Source organism: Paramisgurnus dabryanus, chromosome 6 (genome assembly GCF_030506205.2).
Source record: "Paramisgurnus dabryanus chromosome 6, PD_genome_1.1, whole genome shotgun sequence".
In the NCBI taxonomy this organism is placed as follows: Eukaryota; Metazoa; Chordata; class Actinopteri; order Cypriniformes; family Cobitidae; genus Paramisgurnus; species Paramisgurnus dabryanus.
The window spans coordinates 34,728,057-34,748,974 of record NC_133342.1 but is presented as its reverse complement, the minus strand read 5'-3'; the positions used below and the strand labels follow the sequence as shown (position 1 = coordinate 34,748,974).

The 20,918-nt window shown below is 38.1% G+C and overlaps 3 protein-coding genes across 6 annotated transcripts in view; all 3 read left to right on the top strand.

The window, feature by feature from the left end:
• The window catches only part of dapk3 (death-associated protein kinase 3), a 100,871-nt gene extending 88,927 nt beyond the window's left edge, over positions 1-11,944 (top strand). Inside the window, exons 1-9 of one of the 4 annotated variants that reach the window (XM_065277106.1) lie at positions 2,077-2,221; positions 2,966-3,052; positions 6,419-6,779; positions 9,276-9,405; positions 9,511-9,559; positions 9,674-9,700; positions 9,797-9,949; positions 10,055-10,100; positions 10,184-11,944. In XM_065277106.1, the coding sequence (XP_065133178.1) occupies positions 2,991-3,052; positions 6,419-6,779; positions 9,276-9,405; positions 9,511-9,559; positions 9,674-9,700; positions 9,797-9,949; positions 10,055-10,100; positions 10,184-10,717 (1,362 nt within the window). In that variant the 5' untranslated portion in view covers positions 2,077-2,221; positions 2,966-2,990 and the 3' untranslated portion in view covers positions 10,718-11,944. Of the gene's footprint in view, positions 1-2,076; positions 2,222-2,962; positions 3,053-6,418; positions 6,780-9,275; positions 9,406-9,510; positions 9,560-9,673; positions 9,701-9,796; positions 9,950-10,054; positions 10,101-10,183 lie in introns of those variants that run through there. The other 3 variants (XM_065277105.1, XM_065277107.2, XM_065277108.1) reach the window with 3 other exon arrangements.
• A 1,702-nt stretch (positions 11,945-13,646) lies between these two features.
• On the top strand, positions 13,647-16,171 carry LOC135767464 (uncharacterized). Its single transcript, XM_065277192.2, has 4 exons — positions 13,647-14,352; positions 14,858-14,954; positions 15,332-15,485; positions 15,581-16,171. Exons 1-4 carry the CDS (start codon positions 14,029-14,031, stop codon positions 15,666-15,668), a joined length of 663 nt encoding a protein of 220 aa, XP_065133264.1. The 5' UTR covers positions 13,647-14,028; the 3' UTR covers positions 15,669-16,171.
• Positions 16,172-16,325: 154 nt separating this feature from the next.
• The window catches only part of LOC135767369 (uncharacterized), a 9,530-nt gene continuing 4,937 nt past the window's right edge, over positions 16,326-20,918 (top strand). The window contains exons 1-6 of the mRNA XM_065277047.2: positions 16,326-16,471; positions 17,218-18,008; positions 19,448-19,679; positions 19,916-20,068; positions 20,152-20,222; positions 20,450-20,535. Coding sequence (XP_065133119.1) covers positions 17,229-18,008; positions 19,448-19,679; positions 19,916-20,068; positions 20,152-20,222; positions 20,450-20,535 — 1,322 coding nt within the window. The 5' untranslated portion in view covers positions 16,326-16,471; positions 17,218-17,228. The remainder of the gene's footprint in view (positions 16,472-17,217; positions 18,009-19,447; positions 19,680-19,915; positions 20,069-20,151; positions 20,223-20,449; positions 20,536-20,918) is intronic.

Genomic DNA, 20,918 nt, shown 5'->3' with positions numbered 1-20,918 from the left:
TCGTTCTCCTAGTTTCGTTGCATGGCAGCAGATAAGATGTCAGAGCACTGTGGAGCATTTTCCTGTTCTAATCGGCGGACGATCGCAAATAGAGCCCGGAGGATTATTTTCACAAGTACTTTTTAACATCGCGGTACTATTGGTTGTATTTTGTGAATAGAATATTACCAGAAAATTGAGAAAGAGCCAGCTTATTGATTTTACTGTACTGAAATCGTAGCCAGCTAACGTTCGCTAGGCTATGTTTACTGCACCAGCCGCTGTTCACCCTGCAAGGAGAGTGGGGTAAAGTAAAGTAATAATTACAAGAGTTTATCTGTTGTGAGTATTGTGTAAAGCGCTATATAAATGTGTATTATTATTATTATTATTATTATAAGGTGCTGTGAGCTGCGTGATCCGCCGAGCTTTAAAAAGCTGAGATGTCAACAGGAACAGAGGATGTTTTCCTTCGTAGGGAGGACATTGAGTAGACTCGGTTTGGAATCGACAACTATCAGTCTGACTCGTTGTCACTGGTTGTGTCTGTGTTTTTAAAGATAAGGCTCCACCATGTTGCCAAACTCACCTCTCTTGAACTACAGAAAGGGAGCACGGGAAAGAATCTCTGGAAAACAGTCCTCTTTCAGGGGTGTGTGTGTGTGTGTGTGTGTGTGTGTGTGTGTGTGTGTGTGCGTGCGCGTGTGTGTGTGTGGGGGGTTTACAAATCATTTTAAATTGTTTCTTCACCATATTAAAAAGTCTTATTTTATTGCAACTATCTGTTTCTGCATCTTTGTCATATTTATAGTGTGTGATTTATAAAATATATTATGTCCTACACCACATATTTTGATTTTGGACTCACTTTATATCTTATATCAGAATATTTTATTACTGTTTAGTGAATATTCATTTATTCCTACTATGAACATTAAGTGGCGCTGTCCACATTAGTGTTGGTAACACTAAGATTCTAAACCTAAATATTGACAAACTATATATTGTTGGAAAGCTCAAATAGTATAATTTTCATATTTCATTACCATTTGGGGAAAATTATGACACAATGAGAGTCAGTTTCTAAAAATGTTACGGGCCCACAGGTAGGCCAAATTTGTTTTTGCATATAACACTAAAACCCTACTCTAAACCTAAAAAATCATGGCAAGCTATATATCACCGGAAAGCTCTCAGAATGTAGTTTTAATATTTCAAAATCTTTTTGCATGAATAATATTGCGGTGACAGTAATTTATTAGTTTGTGAGTATACAAGAGTACAAGAGTATGTGGCAAAATCTAGTGGCAGTTGTTGGTAAAACCATTAAAATTGTGACCCAAACATCATTTTTTGTGATTTGGATCACAACTACTTGAGACATATTGCTTCATGTTAACATTATTTATTGTGTGAAACATTAACTTTTATGTAATTTTATTTATAAATTAATATGTTACTGCATAATTTGATATATTAAAATAAAGGTAAACGGCTATAAAAATATTTATATTTAATATTTTTACGTTCTAACTCATTTGTGAAAAACCCTAAATTGTCTTCTTTAAAACAAGACCAAGATTAGGTTTCTAGCCCAAAGAATCCCAGAGAAATATTCATTTAAAGATGTACATCACATTGTCACCCCCACTCAAACGGGATTTGCGGCACATAAGGGGTTAAAATACGCCGAACCATGTGTCCTATATCATAGCTCCATGAATGACCTTTGCAGCAAAAAAACCCGCGTGAAAATCTGTTCGGTATTCACTGAGATATGATTAATTAAATGCGCTGATAGCTCAATCCACCAGTCATACAGATTACACTGAGTGGAGCGGGTGACCGATCTAAGATGGCGACCCCATATCTCACCGCGCCAGTAGGCAGTAGCGGTCGATAGGGCGTCTACCTATATGATGTCTATGGTCAAGCACATCGCAATTCAACAACCAATAGTATTTGCTTAAGTGGTTTAACCTCTATAAAAACTTATTCTGCTTCTTATGTAAACCTTTGTGTGTTATGAGACTTTAGGGCAGCACTATCAAAGGAACAGTAAATTAAACAAGCCCAAACAAGTTTTCTAACTTAAACCAGAGCTTTAAGTGCACGAACACCTGGCAGGCTGACGTCATCCTGCGGTGGAGTCCAGGCGACGTCAATCAGCAAGCCACGCCTCTCTAGAGCGCGGCCAGCAACCGGAAAATACTTATTGGCTGAGGAATGCAGGGACGGTAAGGTATGTAAAGAAACTTAGTTTTCATGTATTCTAGATAACAACTTTGATAGTATAACGACGACATTGACGGGACGAAATTGTACGTATCTATACTGCGTGTTTTGTGTGTCAGCGTATGTATTAGCCTGCCGGTGCTCGTCTAGAGGAGTTAGCCAGCCAGCCAGCCAGATGGCTACATTGAAGTCAGTGTGTTACCGGTAGATATCTTGTGGATTAAAATAATGCCCACAGTATACTTAGTAAACAGAGGATCCACCGTATCTTAAATCGTTGCCTTTAATGTCCGTCCTCCTGGTTTATAACACCTTACAGATTTTAAGTAGACTTAATCGATTACTTTTCTGTATTCATGGTTTGTGTGTTTTTTTTAAGCTGTAATGTTACTGTACAGTTTTTACACTTCAGTTAGGAGTATATTTACAGTTTAATGTAAGCGAGAAAAAAGAAAGTAAATGGGTGAATGAGAATTAGGGTCTGTCTGCTCTCTGGTTTATGAAAGTGACGTGAACAGCAATGGAATGTCTTAAAATCCAACTTCCTGTGAGGTCAAGAGTAAATACTGTGGACCCTTCAAAGAGCCCACTTATCTGTTACCCCACTGCATATATTGCCATCTATGTAATTTGGTAGCACATATAATTATGATTATTATTTTCACTATTAATTATTTTTCACTATTTACTAACAAAAACTGTGTCAAGTACTTTGTTTAACAAAGTATAACAGGAACTTGTTTTCCAGCAGACTAGTCAGTTGAAGTCAGCGAATCATGGCTGGCTTCAGACAGGAGAATGTTGAGCTTTTCTATGAAATGGGAGAGGAGTTGGGAAGGTAAGATATCACTCTTAACAAGTACAAGCATCTCACACAAACCAAGATTAGCCTAAGTTGTTAATGTATGGTTAGATGCTATAATTATGTAAGAATGAATAAATACACGGCAGGTTATTGTTTGTATTGGTAACAATTTGGCAGTTGTTTGGCTTTGGGATGCCATAGCAACACCGTGTGTTTGTACATCTCAATGCAGTATAAAAACAAACAGAATTGCAAGAATCAAGAGTTTTATCGCAATCACAATGTTTTGGAATTGAAATACAGCTGCGGCACATTGACACAATCATCTACACGCATTGAATCAAGCCTCACTATATATGGTAGTGCTGCTGCAGCATGACATCACTGATTCACAATGCATATGCTCTCGCTCTTTTCATTGCTCACTCCCAAATGGTCCAGTGAGTTTTTTGTCAATACTGCAGCCAGCCCAGAATTCTCTTGGGTTGCTTTGTGCAGCACTTTCATTTTTGAACTTACACCTCTGTGTTCAGGCAATCAAACATCACTATTGCTATTACTTTTCAAACAATTGAAGAACTCAGATGCAAAAACCTCTAAATGCGCAAAACCCTCTAAGTGCGTCTCTTATGTTTTTTTGTAAATTCACTTTTTTTATAACAAAGCAATATTTCTGAGGCAGGGATTAAGTAAGGGATAATCCACGGCCAGCCATGCATTAAAGGGTTTTAATGCACGACGTAGAGGCGAAGAACCACCCGACACGTAGCGGAGGGTGGTTGCCTCTGCGAAGTGCATTAAAACCCTTTAATGCATGGCTAGCCGTGGATTATCCCGCTTATACCTTGGTTATTTGCCAAGTTAAAGCTGTAATTAATGTTTACAGTGTAATTTTAACCGACAGGTAAAAAATGACGGTCATCTTCTTAAGTTAAGGCTCGCACTCCGTCCGCTTTAAATAAAGTAGTGCCATTGTATTGCATTTATTTAAATGAATTATCATATTTATTTAAATTCATTAAATAATTTATGAATGACAGCCAACACTGACAGTGACAAGGCAATCTTTGTTTGAACTAATCATTTATTTAAATGAATTATGTAAAGTGTGAAATAAAACCGACGTCTCTAACCACGATTACTATATAAGGACACATTACATTTATTGAAATGGATTAAATTAAATGAAAACAAAAATCAAACAGTTGGAAATCTCTTTCTCGCTCTCTCTGCAAGTGTAACTGTGTTACTATGGTTACCAATGTTTATAGTAGTGGATTAATTTCTAACTTTAATCAAACTGACTGGAACTACCTGTGCGTTAAACGGTTTTAATGCACACCTTCCAGCCAATCAGAATCGAGTATTTAAACAGACCATGGTATAAGCATATTTAAACTATATATTTAATGAACGTATAATAAATGCAGAGCATTCGGTTACATTACTATCTCATTTTTGACAGAGGTGGCGTTTAGAGGTTTATGCATCTGAGTTCCTCAATTATTAAACGTCACGGTTGTTCAATGTTTCACTTTTGAAAATACAAACGTTGCAGTTTTTCTGTTATTACTTTGTAACCAGAATTATGCTTACAGAATTTGTGCTCCTGTGTAGCTCGGTGTAAGAGCATTTGTTAGCAGCGCAAACTGTCAGGGGTTCGAACCCAGGAAACAACACACAAACTGAAAAAAAAGAATACTAAATGCAATGTAATCAGTTTGGATTAAAATGTCTTCCCAATGCATACATGTAAAATGATTTACATTGCCTGGGAGATGAAAACAGGAAAAAATTTACTCGTATTGTATTAGAGATCCAAGTTATATCTAGGTGCGAGACTTCGACTAGGGCTTCATAACGATTAATCGCATTAATCGCATTAATCTGTATATAATAATTATGTTAATACACAAGTGTACATACACATGTAAATATTTCTTATATAGACAGTTTTAGCAGTAACAACATAAACAAACCCCTTTCGTGCAACAAACTTAGTAGTTTTTTTATAACAAGCAAAATAAACAACGAGTAGATTACCTTCGTTCGAATCATAGCTAAAGCGTATCAAACACTATACTTGGCTAACATTACTGTGTAAAATGTGCACTATATAATGTATGCAATCTTTACTACAGACTGACTGCCAAACCTTCTATCAAATAGCGGTAATCCACGAATCGCCATCTTCTCTCGTCTTTAGGAAACAAAAACATTTGTTATTTTTGACAAGGAATTTGTTCCAGAGTTTTTCTTTAAAAAATCCAGATAATTTACTCAGCACCATGTCATCCAAAATGTTGATGTCTTTCTTGGTTCAGTCGAGAAGAAATCATGTTTTTTGAGGAAAACGTTTCAGGATTCTCATTTGAATTGACTTTAATGGACCCCAACACGTAACAGTTTTAATGCAGTTTAAAATTGCAGTTTCAAAGTAGTTTCAAAGGACTCTTAACGATCCCAAATGGTTCACAAGGGTCTTATCTAGTGAAACGATTGTCGTTTTTAAAAAATTCACTTTTAAAGCACAACTTCTCATCTATCTCCGGTCCTGTGACGCACCAGCACGACCGCACGCAATTGCATAATGCCTTGGAAAGGTCACGTGATACATATATGAAATGCACATTTGCGGACCATTTTAAACAATAAACTGACACAAAGACATTAATTAGTATCATTCGACATACAACAACGTCGGAACGATCCTTTTTCTTCACACTTGTAAACACTGGGGCATAGTTTCGCATTCGTCATCTGTGACCTCTTGACATGATGACGTATTGCGTGAGGTCGCGCTGGTGCATCACAGGACTGGAGCTAGACGAGAAGTTGGGTTTAAAAGTGCATTTATTTTTCTTGTCAAAATAATGACAATCGTTTCGCTAGATAAGACCCTTATGCCTCGTTTGGGATCATTTAGAGTCCTTTGAAATTGCATTAAAACTGTTACGTGTTGGGGTCCATTAAAGTCCATTAAAATGAGAGAAATCCTGGAATATTTTCCTCAAAAAAAACATAATTTCTTCTCGACTGAACAAAGAAAGACATCAACATTTTGGATGACATGGTGGTGAGTAAATTATCTGGATTTTTTTTAAGAAATAGACTAATCCTATAACTTTCGCTCAGACGCGTAATCGTGTCAACTGTCATTTGTGTGTATTTATATACATACTTATTATACACAGTAGACACACAAATATGATGTAAACAAAAATTTTATGCTGCAAACAATTAGTTGCGATTAATCATTATGCAGCCCTATAGCTTTGACCACCTTGCGATCACACAAATCACCCTAGCAAACAGCGACATCTCATTTCTTTAGAAAATGTCATTGTTTGGCCTTTCATCGGTTATAATTTGCTAACGTTTGTTGTTAACGATTTACAGTGGACAGTTTGCCATCGTACGTAAATGTAAAGAAAGGAGCAGTGGAACAGAATACGCTGCCAAGTTCATCAAGAAGAGACGGCTGTCGTCCAGTCGACGCGGCGTGAGCCGAGAGGAGATCGAGCGAGAGGTGAACATCCTTCGAGAGATCCAGCACAGCAACATCATCACCCTTCATGACATCTTTGAGAACAAGACGGATGTGATCCTGATCCTGGAGCTGGTGTCCGGAGGGGAGCTCTTTGACTTCCTGGCTGAGAAGGAGTCGCTGACAGAGGAGGAGGCAACACAGTTTCTCAAGCAGATCCTGGATGGAGTGCATTACCTTCACTCTAAACGCATTGCACACTTTGACTTGAAGGTAAGGGCAAGTGTGCTGGATTTAGGGTTGTATTTTGCTTAGTTGAGGCTTATTTCTTAGCCATGTAGATATGTATTTACTCAAAATATTTTAGGTAAACATGATTTTGGCTTTGATGAACTAGAACCAAAGCCAGTTTAATCATCATTTCTACATGTAGTGTGACCATTTCAGATTATTGTCTGTTGAATTCCAACAAAAGCAAACCTGAGGAGTTACAAAGCAATGTGATTAAAAATTAGGGCTATTCCATCAAATATAAATTTTTGACCTGTTTCTAAAATAGATGTAAAACATTAGCATTGTGTCGTTTATTATGAACTAGTTGTCTTTGCTGTTGAAAACAATGCATCTTTATCCAGGTGGTTTCAGTTTCTGCAAATAAATGCAAATAAATTTTTATTAAGAAATTGGCAGAAATGTTGTTGGTAGTTGACAGAAGTAAGCAAAAAGTACAAAAGTTTTTAAGTATTTTATTAGTCAAAATCAATGTCTTCATTCATAAATATGTCCTCATTGGTGTCAAATTACCTCTGCCAATGATCTGACATTTTATGCAAGCGTATAATTTCTTCTCTTTATTTATATTAAATGGGTAATGCTGTGTTTACACCAACCGCGGTAAAGGCGTGAAGCGCGAGTGATTTCAATGTTAAGTCAATTTGAAGACGCGTTGACGCGCGTCAAGAGGTCCCACGGCGCGGAAAATACGCGTTTCCACCTCTCGAAAGGCGCGAATTTAGTGCATTTTGCGGTTCACACGAATTTGCGGCTGACGCCCGAGTTGAAAATTTTTAACTATGGTGGAATTTCGCGCCGCGTTAACCAATCAGGAGCATGCTTGCTGCTGTGGTGGCAGCCCCGCCCGGAGTCACTCATTCAACTAAAGGGCGATTTATAGTCGTGCGTAGGCCTGATGCGCACCTCACAAAATTTCTAACAGCGTGTCGGCTCTACGCGGACCACAAGCGCTGTGATTGGTCCACCAGAACCCCTCCCGTCAAGTAAAAAAACTGCGTCATAGGTATTTCCGTTTGAGACGGTGAAAACAAAGATGAGCCAAGTTGAGGAGTGATTTAACTCAAACTGCAACATAATTCGCTGTTTATTTACTTCCATCATTGCTGGTCCTCTCAAATTATACACAACAAGTTGCTATTTCTTCTTCGTTTGTGGGTTAACTTGCTTAGCTTCTTCTTCTGTGACGACTTCTGCTGCTACTGTGGTTACACGCGTGATTACTGCCAACCAGCGGTTTCGCGTTTGTTTGCACGGCGACGCGGACGGCGACGCAAAAGTATAAATGAAAACCGACGCGGAACCTACGCCGTCGCGGCTACGCCGTAGGACCTACGCACGGCTATAAATCGCCCTTAACGCTTGATGTCCGTAAGCAGTCACCTGGAGCTATATGACACAAGTTCTTATTTCTATTGAGGAGACCGGAATAAAAAGGACCTCACTTGGAAGAGTGTCAGTGAGGACATTGGGCAACCTGGTAATTGTAATACACACTTCACTTTTGAGTCACGTGACGTTTATCGACCCGCGTCGTTTATTTTCCCCCTATAGTAAGGTTACCAAATACAAACTGGTAACTCTCTTGATAAATGCACAATCAACATCAGTCATCTTGCAAACAGACAACCGCATAGCACTTGCCCCTCCCACAAGAAGCAGAGTTTGCCTCTGACGCGCGTCAAATGCTTGCTTTTTTTGACGTGATTTTGACGCCCGAAATGCGGTTGGTGTAAACTCAGCATAAGTCCAAGGAGGCTTCCATGTCGTTCTGCCGTATTGATCAACTATAATAGCAGAGAGCGACAAAAAGCACTAGCCTACCGCAACGTGTTTCCACAACACATTTTCGTTCAGAACACGTGAACCAGCTGAACGGACAAGGAGATTCAGGACTAGTCCACACGGACATGGGTATTTTTATAACGAGTGGTTTAACAAAAATCCCCTCCACACATGCTCAGTTTAAAAGAAATCTCCGTCTACATAAACACGCAGAAACATGCGATCATGCGCTGTCAAGAGCATGCCACACCAGCAGGCAGTGTTATAACCCTAATCGTAAAGCCACGTTGGCCAATAAGAAGCAAAAACCCCGGTTGTACTATCTACACGACAATACTGCAACTGGCGTTTCTGAAATTTTTTAAAAAAATGTTCGTGTTTCAGTGCCCTGATACTGCGTTTCCGTGTTAGACGAACGGCCGAACCGCGTAAAAAAGTAACCGTTATAAAAATACCCGTCACCGTCTGGATAAGGCCTCAGTGAGTACATAACGGCTACCGTAGTTGCAACACGCATTTGGAAAAGCGAGGTGCTAGAGAGCACTATTTGTTTGAATGCAAAATACAATTTCACCACTAGATGGGGGTAAATCCTAATTATTGTCCCTTTAAATAATCTTAAAGCGGTCTCTAATTTTTTTCTGTTAATGGATGTACTACAAGTCTTGAATCACCACATCACTTCTTTCACAGCCCGAGAACATAATGCTGCTGGATAAGAACGTTCCGAGTCCCAGAATCAAGCTGATAGATTTTGGAATTGCACATCAGATTAAAGATGGAAATGAATTTAAAAACATCTTTGGAACGCCTGAGTTTGTTGGTAAGAACCCAAGTGCATTAAAGCTCAGTTTTATGTGACTTTGTCTATTAAAGATTATTTAGTAGTCTTGTTTTCTTTTTAAAAATTACAATATTTATTTTCTAGCCCCGGAAATTGTAAATTATGAACCGCTTGGCCTAGAGGCGGACATGTGGTAAGTCACTCATGCCGGTTCGTTTTAAAATGTTGTATGATTCTGATACATAATGTTCAGTGTATATGATGTGTTTTTGTTTTATATTAAACAATATAATTTTCTTACCTGCAGGAGCATTGGAGTTATCACATATATACTGTAAGTATCAATGCAAATAATTTGTAATGCACTGGTTTGATTGCATGGTTTGCCATTGAGCTCAATGAATGTCAATGCTTTATTAATGTTCTTCAGCCTGAGTGGTGCTTCTCCATTTCTTGGTGAGACCAAACAAGAAACGCTCACCAACATCTCAGCTGTCAACTATGACTTTGATGAAGAGTTCTTCAGCAACACGAGCGAGCTCGCTAAGGACTTCATTCGCCGACTGCTGGTCAAGGATCCTAAGTTAGTATAAACATAAACAGTCACTAGCCACACCTAATAAGTTATTCTTGATTAATTCATGTTTATTTACAATTCAGTAACTTTCATTTTGTTTATCACTTTCAGGAAGAGAATGACAATTGACGACAGTCTCCAGCATCCCTGGATCAAGGTTTGCATGTTAATAATTTCCTTTCAGAGTTATTTTACGTTGCCATTTGTGCTCTTCTTGACTCTTTGCGTCGCCCCCTACAGGTGATTAAGAGGCGTAACGTGAGGCCAGAAGAGACCGAGCGCAAGCCGGAGCGTAGGCGCCTTAAGACCACCCGTCTGAAGGAGTACACCATCAAATCTCACTCCAGCATGCCTCCCAACAACACCTACATCAACTTCGAGCGCTTCTCCCAGGTCATGGAGGAGATAGCAGTGGCCGAGGACGGTCTGCGAGAGCTGGAGAAGAACCAGCGCTCCTGCAGAGAAGACGTGGCCGCTCTACTCTCCATCTATGAGGAGAAAGAGAGCTGGTACAAGGAGGAGAACGAGAGCATCGCCTCAGATCTGAATCAGATCAAACAGGATCTGCAGAAGGCTCAATCCCTGCGCAGGCAGAGCCAGGAGGACACCCGGGCCGCCATGCTGTCGGCCAACGCCCTCAAACGCAAATTCGGTCGTCTGGAGAACCGCTATGAGGTCCTAGCTGAGCAGATGGTGTCCGAGGTGCGCTGGGTGGAAGAGCTGGTGCGCTCCATTTCTGCTGAAAATGACGCACGCAGTACTGGCATGGCATGAAGCTTTCTGTTTGCTTTCTGTATGTAGTATATCTAATATCTTTGCTTGGTGCGTGCGGGGCAGCTATATAGTATAAAAGACTATCGCAATAAGCTTAATGCCTTTAGGTTTTAAGAGTTTACACCTTTATGCACCCAGAACTAAGAGCAAGCAATGCAAAATGTTCACTTAAGTCTAAGTGAGGGCATGTGTATGTGAAGATAAGCAGTTTGCCCGTGCATACACTTTAAAAAATGATTGGTTATTTAGTCAAAAAGGATAAACCCAGATGTAATTTAACCTATGCAGGGTTGTTTTAATCCATTGTTGGGTCAAATACTATATAAACATTTAACCCAGTCGCAGGGTTTGTCCCTTTTTGACCAAATGGTTGGTTGAAAATAACCTAGCATTTTTTAGTGTAGCAGTATTCGCATGTGATGCTAGGCTGTTACAGCTAAAGTCAACATATTGCATTTTTGCATATCACCTGAAAAATATATATTTGCTGGATTAAACCATTCACTCATACTACTTGAGCATTGATATCAAATAGCACTCAGAGCAAATCATACTAAATGTACATTTTGAATAGGGTTGCAAACTCGGGAATTTTGGAAATATTCCAAGGAATTATTTTGAAATTTAAAAGCTGGATCACGTACAAACATTAGCTTCCACGACATATGACTCGTCTTCATCTGTGTGCCACAATTCCTATATATTCCTCTGTATTTACATGGAAAGTTTCCAAAATTCCCATAATTTTGCAACCCTAATTGTGAATAATGCACTACGCGTTCCTCTATGAGGAATTAAAAAAATAAATAAACAAGATTTCTTCGCTTTCGTTGTGCCGCACATCCGATGTGAAGCACTGCTTTGCCTATGCAACTTCAACACTAATTTTATTTAAGTCACTTCTGACTGCTTTATTGAATGATGCATACAAAATTTTAATACTCTGCTTAAATCTCATTCAGTTAGCTGCTTCTGTAATAATAAATATCGTAAGTTTACTCTTTTCTTAAGTTTAAAACACACACTTCAGACATTCCATTGTTTTTTTGCATGACATTCCATGTGCGGATGAGCATCGGTAACTTGATCAGGAAACTGAGCTCATTTGTAAAGTCAGCAATGTTCGTATTGGTTTGCATATAGTACTGTACTCTCATTATTTGTTTTATTTACAACAAATTTATATACATATCAAAAATCCATTCAAATAAAAATAATTAAAGGATACATTTACAGCGTCTTTATTTGGGGGGTGAGGAGCTGAATGCAAACACTCTTTATCTTAATTTCAATGTGCCTGGTGATGTTGGATGTCTCAGAGATTAAATTAAACAAAGGAATTTTCCATCTCCATTATAACATAATCGTGTTTAGTAACTCGAATAAACATATGGATTTCATTTGATGCTGTGTTTGCTGAAATATTTTAAACTCAAGTGTATCGCCTCTTTGAGATGTGCTGTGCTTGTATTTGACATAAGTTTTGCAAATGTTTAATAAAGTGCACATGAACAAATTTAGTACAGTGATCTAATAGGTTTGATTTGCCACTATGCCATGAGCACATAAAAGTAATATTTCAGGAAAACCAAATACACCAGCGTTGGGTCAAAAAAGGATGAACCCAACCCATTTGTAATTAAAAGCTATGGCATGAAAATCAGATTTCTTTTTCCATGTTTAAGTGCTATAATTTGGTTCCCAGTGCTTCTATCAACATAGAAAATATGAAAAAGAAGAACCCACTAACTTAGTTTTGGTAAACCATTCTCTGCAAGCATGTGAAAAATTAGGTCATTGAAATTTGGCTCTTCTTATGATGTCATAAGGAGCTCTTATAGAGACAGAGCGCCGATATGCAAATTTGAAAACCACGCCCACCGGGGGGGAAAACAATCCAACCGTCTCCATTGACTTTGTATTGCGAGAGGCTGCCTCCTTGTCATTTCTGGCTTATAACAAAAAACAGAATAATGCCTAAAAGCTGCTGTGTGACAATATGTACAGCTAACAAGCCAAAGAACCCAGAAATACGTTTTTATAAGCTGTCGAGCCGTAAAACCCAGCTTTTAAGGAGAATAAAGTGGATCGCCGACTACGTTTCCCCCTAGTGGACGCAGTTCTACTAATAGAAGTACTATGAAAAGTTGCCTGTTTCCACTTTTGTTTCTTTAAACGCTCGTTTTATGAGGTCGACATCTTAAAAAAAACGTATTTCTGGGTTTTTTGGCTTTTTAGCTGTACACCTTGTCACACAGCAGCTTTTATGTATTATTCTGTTTATTTTAATCTGTAAATAAGTTTTTATAAGCTGTCGACCCCAAAAACGAGCGTTTAAAGACACAAAAATGGAAACAGGCAACTTTTCATAGTAATACTATTAAAGTTAGTAGAACTGCGTCCAATAGGGGGAAACGTAGTCGGCGATCCACTTTATTCTCCTTAAAGACAGGGTTTTACGGCTCGACAGCTTATAAAAACTTATTTCTGGGTTCTTTGGCTTGTTAGCTGTACATATTGTCACACAGCAGTTTTTAGGCATTATTCTGTTTTTTGTTATAAAGCCAGAAATGACAAGGAGGCAGCCTCTCGCAATACAAAGTCAATGGAGACGGCTGGATTGTTTTCCCCCCCGGTGGGCGTGGTTTTCAGGTTATGACGCGCGGCGCTCTGTCTCTATTATAATAATACCGCCCCTTAATCTGCACTATCCAACCACAGCACTGCCATTTAATGCAGAGAGAGAGAGAAAACAATTTCCAGCACAATTGAGTTTCAATTGCATCAAACCACCATCATTGTGATCAGTGTTTGAATTTCATCTGCTCATTTGCATTTTAAAAGACACACCCAAAACGCCACATTTTTGCTCACACCTACAAAGTGTCAATTTAAACGTTATAATAAATTATCTATATGGTATTTTGAGCTCAAACTTCAGATGTGTACCCTGGAGACACCAAAGATTTATTTTACATCTTAAAAAAAGTATTGTGACATGGCGCCTTTAACCTGTGATTAATTATTTTAATCCATTATTGGGTCAAATATAAACACTTTCTGGATTAATTTAACCCAACGCTGGAAATACCCAGCATTTTTTAAGAGTTTATGACCTAAAGTAGTAATCTCTTATCATTCCCTAGTTTTCCATTAGGAACAGAGGAAAAATGGCAATGTAGATATGCTTAATGTAGCTGTCATACCAGCCTCAGTAAAGAAAAACACAGCTGGTCCAACTCTGACGGTATAAACGTCCCTGTAGAGGGTCAGTTTGGTTTGTATAATACACTGGCTTCATCTCTGTCAGTATGGCCAGTTCCAGCTCAGCCCAAAACATCTACAAATGGGTTACGGCTTTCCTTATGCTGTGGTCCATGGCGTCTCTGATAGTCATTGTGGTCTGGGTTACATGGAGCCCTAAAGCAAGCATTGAACAGTGCAGAGCAGAACAGCAGACTTTAATTAAAAAAATGGAAGAAGCTAAAGTTGTGAAAGAAAACGAGGAGAACGACTTTAAATCTACACTGAGACTGAGCTCTGAGAACCAGACTGAACTTCAAGAGGAGCTGGAAACTATTCACGAGGACCAGAGAGAAACAAATGCATCTCTAGCTGAGAGTTTGAATTTACGGGTGAGTCTCATTAAGTGGTGTATTCTACTCTTTACATTATATGTTAAATATTGTTCCTGTTATATGTGGTTTCTTCTTCTTTCATATAAAGCTGCTTTGAAACAATGCATCCTTGTACAAAGCACTATAAATAAATTTGAACATGTTTACATTTGCATTTCTTAACTGTATGTCCTTGAATAAAGGCTTACATTATATAAACATGTTGGACCTGGCATACTGCTGTTGTTTAGAAGTCCTTATATACTGTATGAACCCATCAAACACAGAATGTTCCCCTATATCTGGTTGCCTTTTGGTTATTTTTTGGGGGGGTTTGCAATTCTAAAATAATGTTCCTAGAACGTTGCGGGGTGGTTATTTTGAAATCGTAAAATATCTTATACAGAACAGATTTGCAAAAATGGTTGCAAGATTGTACTGTTTTGTTTTTATTACTTTGTGAAAGTAAGCAACTGTATGTTACCAATATATGAATGCTGTGTTTTGTTCCATCTTTTTTCAGATGACCCTACAGCAAAATTTAACAGCTTTGGAAAACATAAGAATTCTGCACCTGAAAGAGTTTGAAGGGCTTTCTTTTAAGCTGGCTCAACAGCAGGGTAGGAAGAATTGCAGGCGAATATGGAAATATTTAGTATTAAATGCCCATGAGAGCATTATTATACAGTATGATGATTAGAAAATAAACAGTATGTAATTGACTGATGAAATAACATCTTACAGGCATTAAATAGTAAAAGAAAAGTCATTGATGATGTCAAACCAGTGCAGTGGTTCAAAGTATTCACACATATTTTTTGCATTTGTTATATATTTGTCCAACAAGTTGCATGTAGATATTGTGTGTGTTTTTTTAATGATAATATGCCTGGTGGTGCAACAAAGAAATTAGTGACTTTTATAGTTATTTCATGTTATGTTAACGTTAGATTGAAACAGGCAAATGCATGTAAAATTTATTTTGATGTGTGTACAGCTGTTATTGAGACACTGTGGATGAATGTGAGCAGTGAAGCGCATCAATTAGATGCATGCGCAGCTCTGCGTGATGCCGCAAACAGCCAGCAGATGGCAGCAGAGAGTCAGAGGAAAGCCTGTCAAACACAAACAACTTATCTAGCCAAACAACTGTGAGTGACTAATACACAAACATATCTCTAATATATTGTTATACGTGATCATTTTTCATATTATGCTGTTTTATTTGATTTGATTAATTTTGCAGAGAGAACTGCAGGAATAAGGATGTCCAGAAACGAATGGGACAGAATAGTTTCTTGTCTTCAACATCAAAGCCATTTTACCTAGATTAATTATTAAATCTTAATTTTAGTGCGACCTTCATACTAAAGCTGTAAAGTGAAATAAAGTTTAACTGATGATATATTTTGTGTGAATATCTATTATCTCAAGTCACATTTTAAAACAACCATAAATAAAAAACAAGCTTTAGTGGTATACTCTTACACAATGTGTCCAAAGCTATGTACAGATACAGGTGTGTGTAAATATACACATTCTGTAAGTTTTGCTATGTTTGTTTAGGTGCAAGGAGACATGTGTGACACTATATATATGAATATGTATTTACACTGGTTTATATACAATCCAAAATGAATACTTATGACTGCTGTACTGTGGGTAGGTGAATAAATGAAACATGTTTAAAATAATACAATCATATTTATTTTAATATTCATATTTAAGTATCGACATATTTTCAACTGAAGATGGAATTTGTTATAAACACTGAAGGGATATATGTTAATAATAATATTGCACATCATGATAAAACACGAAAACTGAAGAAAGTTTTGGGGAGCGTGTTTGTGACGGGGAGGGAGGGTTGTGGCTAGAAAGGATACAGCTATTGCCATAATCTCGTAAAATCTTGTCGGATAAGCGCTGTTTTATCCCCAGTATTAACCCAGAATCTCGCGAGATTAGCCATTGCTGTATCCCCTCTAGCCAGAACCGAGAGGGAGGGATGGGATTAGTTGATCTGTTGTTATTCCATTAACATGTAAACCAACTTCCGGATTCACAACAACACTGATCATCAACACTCGAGCCTAATCCAATGAGCTAAACAAAACGACTAACGTTACTCCAACAAGTAAGTGTTTCTCACTCACATATTTAAGAGCCTTCGTAGTTTTGCAAATTTTAAACAGTTGCTATGTGAAGTCTTCTCATAGTGCGCGATGACGTATTGACGTCGATTTCAATGGAGCTGCTAATGCTAACGTACTGCGATTCAAGTCAAAAACATCTGCAGTTTCAGATCTAGTCTGCTTTACATAATTAATTTGTTATGCAATGTGAAAGTAAATTGTAATAAGTTAAACAATGCATTAATATAGTATTGGTTTCTTTACGATGCGTTTTATTTTGCGATATGTTTTCAGCTAAAGTTGAAGCTCCATGATTTGCTTGGGTTGACAAACTATTACCAAGGTCTAAAATTATTTATATGAACAATATTTTTAAAAAGCATATAGTGTTGATTTACATTTAATTTGCTCTCTTTTGTTTTATTCAATGCTTAAAAGATTACTGGATGTTATGCTTTCAGTTTTAAGGGCGTCGCTTCTGCATATTATTGAGAATGAAACTATTACGCGAGTCTGTAAATAAATATAATTCGTAATATATAAAGTAAAAATTCCGTATGTATTGCATTTGTTTCCATTTTTTTTTATTGAAAATAATATGTTACACCTGCTGAGTGCTGAATAGTTGGTATTTATGATAGTTTTCCATTTTAGTAGTCAACTAAAATCAGTACACGTCATGATTACATCACATTGTGTGTTTTTCTGAAACCCACCCAAACAAAACTGACCACCATTGTGCCATCAGTCCCTGCAGGAATGAGTTCACGAGGGAGAAAGAACCCACGCAGGATAGGTCAACCTTCACCTGAAGTCCTGCCTAAATCCCTCACACCTGCTTCATGCGACAACGCTTCCACTTTGCATAGTAGGAAAACCAGGAAGATTCGAGATTTGCATGCTGCTGGATCATGTGGGTTAACTGAAACCGTGAACGACAAGCAGAAACCTCAAGCATTAAACCAAAGTGCCTGTCCTGACCCATCAAACCGTTTACAAAAACCTCCACGTCGAGTAAGACACACAGATGAACCTGAGCCAAAAAAATCCACATGCCAGAAACACCCAGCAAAGACTTCGAAAACATCTCGAAAGGGAAGAACAAAAGCGGATGTTCAACCTTTTGACAAAGGCGATGTTGCCACACCAAGCGATGTAGCTGGCAACAAACCTTGTTTTGATAGACTGAATAATGGTACAGAACTCAAAGCAAAGGACAATAGTGATAAAACAAAACGGACACGTTCACGATCTTCTAAAAAAAAACAGAAGGGTCAGACTTCCTCTGATGTTTCTACAGGACTTCACAAGCGTACCGCGTTATCTCCTCGCTCTCACAAGCGGAAATCCTCCAGTCACACTAAAAAGGCTTGTAGTTCTGGACCTTGCACACCAAAACGGGGCGATCTTCAGCCTTGCCCTCTCCTCAGCTCAACGCCCAACTCACGCCTCAGATCTCCAAACCCAGATTCAGAGATAAGCTGCTCACCATGCACACCAAGTAGTCATCACAACATTACACAGTGCAGTCCAGTACAGGTATGTGATCATATGATCATTGACTGCTCTTTGAACTAGAGCCGGGCCATATACATAAAATCCCTTATATCTAATGCACACTTGTTTAGATCCTCAGTGTTAGAGCATTGCATTAGCAGCGCAAAAGGTCAAGGATTCAAACCCAAGAAACAAGCATACTGTTAAAAAAAGTAGACCTTGTAATCCACTCAAGGTCTCTTTGGATAAAGTGTGCCAAATGCCTTAATGTAAACAGTATTACACACATTGCAAATGATTTTGTTTAGTATCGGTTTTCTGAAAATAATAAGTGATGCTTTAGGCTACTTGTGAGAGGTAAAGGGGAACTGAAATTGCTGATTTTCAAACAGTATTCATGATGTACTGTTGTTTTATAACTTCAGAGCACTTATTTCTACATTATACCCAACCCATTCTCATGAAATGTGTATAAATTGCACACAGTGTGAAAAGTCGTGCAATACATGCGTCAAAATTCCAAATTTGCGTGCATATGATATGATACGGCAGTCCTTCCCGTTCACTTAACACTGCACATCCTTTAATGTCATTTTATGTGTTGGTTTCTACATTTATTCTGTTTTTTTAAAACATTGTCGCTTGGGTTTATGGTTAGATTTGGGGTATGGGTGTAATTTTATGTAACAAAAAGTTGTTTTAACCCCAAACCCAAGTGACAGTGGTAAAAAACATGGAAAAAATGAGAAGCCAATACATAAAACGACACAAATAGATGGGCCATATTAAGTTAACGGAAGGGCATATCATATGCACGCAAAATTGGAATTTGGCGTATGTATTGCACAACTTTTCACACTGCTATTTATACGCATTTAATGAGAATGGGCTGATTATTCCACGGGGCTGTTGAATGCTTTGTTCTGTGGTTTAGAAATGTTCCACAGGTATGCATTATTTTTTGATAAACACACACCTGGCATGTCAAATGTCTTAAAATAAACACCAGAGCAAAGTCTAGCAATGTCTGTGGTAATCGTGGTATAAGAGGAATAATTGACTCCGGTCTTTTAAATTATTCGAAAATAAACCACACCCATGGTGTGACGTTACCATTACCATTCTGGGTGTGCATTATTTTCGAATAATTCAATGGCCCATCATCAATTATTCCTTACATGTCCAGTATTCAGAATAATGCAGGGCTGTATAACGATTAATCGCCATTAATCGTTTGCAGAATAAAAATGTTTGTTTACATCATATATGTTTGTGTACTGTGTATAATAATTATGAATATATAAATACACACACATGCATGTATAACACACAATTATTATACACAGTACACAAACATATATGATGTAAACAAAAACTTTTATTCTGCAAACGATTAATCACGATTAATCGTTTGCCTAGTCCTACATAGAAATTCCTGGCTTAGTTGCATGATGAGTTTTCTCATTTGGTTTTCTTCTCAGGTGTCTTCCCCAGATGACAAACCGGTAAGAAAAGTCAAACCCCGGAAACTCACGGCAGCGAGGAAGCCGGGAGAACGGAGGAAAAGAAATCCACAGGAGACGAGGTCTTCTCGGCCCTCAAAACGCTGCAAGAAGAATGAAATGTTTTTGAATGAATCGCTTAAGGATGAGACGTCTCTTTCCAGTAGATTTTGTTTGGAAATCCCGAATCCAGAAATCCAACAGAAATTGGGTATGCTTGTTAAAATTGCATATTATGTCGATCAATTTAAATAATGATTTTATTCCCCGCCCTGTCTCCTCCATGTGTCTCCTCCATGTTTTACTCGAGTAGGTGGTCTTTGTTATCATAATGCATTAGAGCTCATTAGCATATTTATTATTATCAGAGGTCTCAGATGATATGATGTGTTGTTTGATATCATCTATATTATGTTATATTATTATCTGATATGCTGTACCCATCAGATGAGAGCATTTCCTCTGACCTCTCCATCGAGCTGAGCCTGCAGGAGGAGTTCCAGCCTCTCTACCACTCCCTCTCCATACAGGAGGATGAAGAGGAGCAGGATAATGAGGATGAGGAGGAGCTACCCAGTTTCTTGCGGCAGGACAATAAAAGTGAGTGAAGTAGATGGTAGGTGGTGTTTGGGAAATCTGTTATTTTGGTCAACGATCGATTAATGTGAATTCTACGTTTCCAGAGCCTTCATCAATCTCGGAGGGACTTTGTGTGTGGTGTAAACTGAGGAAATATCCCTACTGGCCAGCAGTGGTAAGTACCAGTATCGCGCACAATTCAGAATTGATTTGCGATTGATTTTCATTTCATTTGAAATTCCTCAATTGATCTGAGGTACTGAACAGATTGCAGGATGTACATTTTAAAAAAAAATCTCGTACATTTTGCCTTATTTAGCTATTTTTGAGTGTTTTGTTTCTTTTTTACAACTCTTCATGTTAATGTGCAGTACATTAACGGCTCACTCATATATTCTATAGGTTAAAAGTGTGAATCACAAGAGCAAAAAAGCCAGCATTGTATTTATTGATGGTTACCTAACTGATCAAAAGAGAAAGAGAAAAGGGTAAGAATTAAATTATTATTATATAGACTATTCCCAACATTTGTTAAATACACCTTAGTATTTTTCCTGGTGTTATCTATAAGAAACCATATATACACTATAACAATTCCTAATTCTTAAGCCTGCGAGGGTACATGCACAGTCGAACTTACAGCCTTGCAAAGCATAGTTTATTTGATTCATACACTTACACTGATATTCGAAGCATTTACATTGTGTACAGCAGGGTTCCCCAAATCTTACCCTGGAGGGCCGGAGCACTGCATAGTTTAGCTCCAACCCCAATCAAATTTACCCATCTGTGATTTTCTAGTAATCATGAAGACCTTGATTAGCTTATTCAGGTGTGTTTGATCAGAGTTGGAGCTAAACTCTGCAGTGCT

What these genes read in the sequence shown, in the direction of transcription:
- LOC135767464 (XM_065277192.2), top strand. Translation starts at nt 14,029, where the DNA reads ATGGCCAGTTCCAGCTCAGCCCAAAACATCTACAAATGGGTTACGGCT. An exon ending in CTGAGAGTTTGAATTTACGG is followed by an intron (nt 14,353 to 14,857) that starts GTGAGTCTCATT and finishes ATCTTTTTTCAG; the next exon opens with ATGACCCTACAGCAAAATTT. An exon ending in TAAGCTGGCTCAACAGCAGG is followed by an intron (nt 14,955 to 15,331) that starts GTAGGAAGAATT and finishes ATGTGTGTACAG; the next exon opens with CTGTTATTGAGACACTGTGG.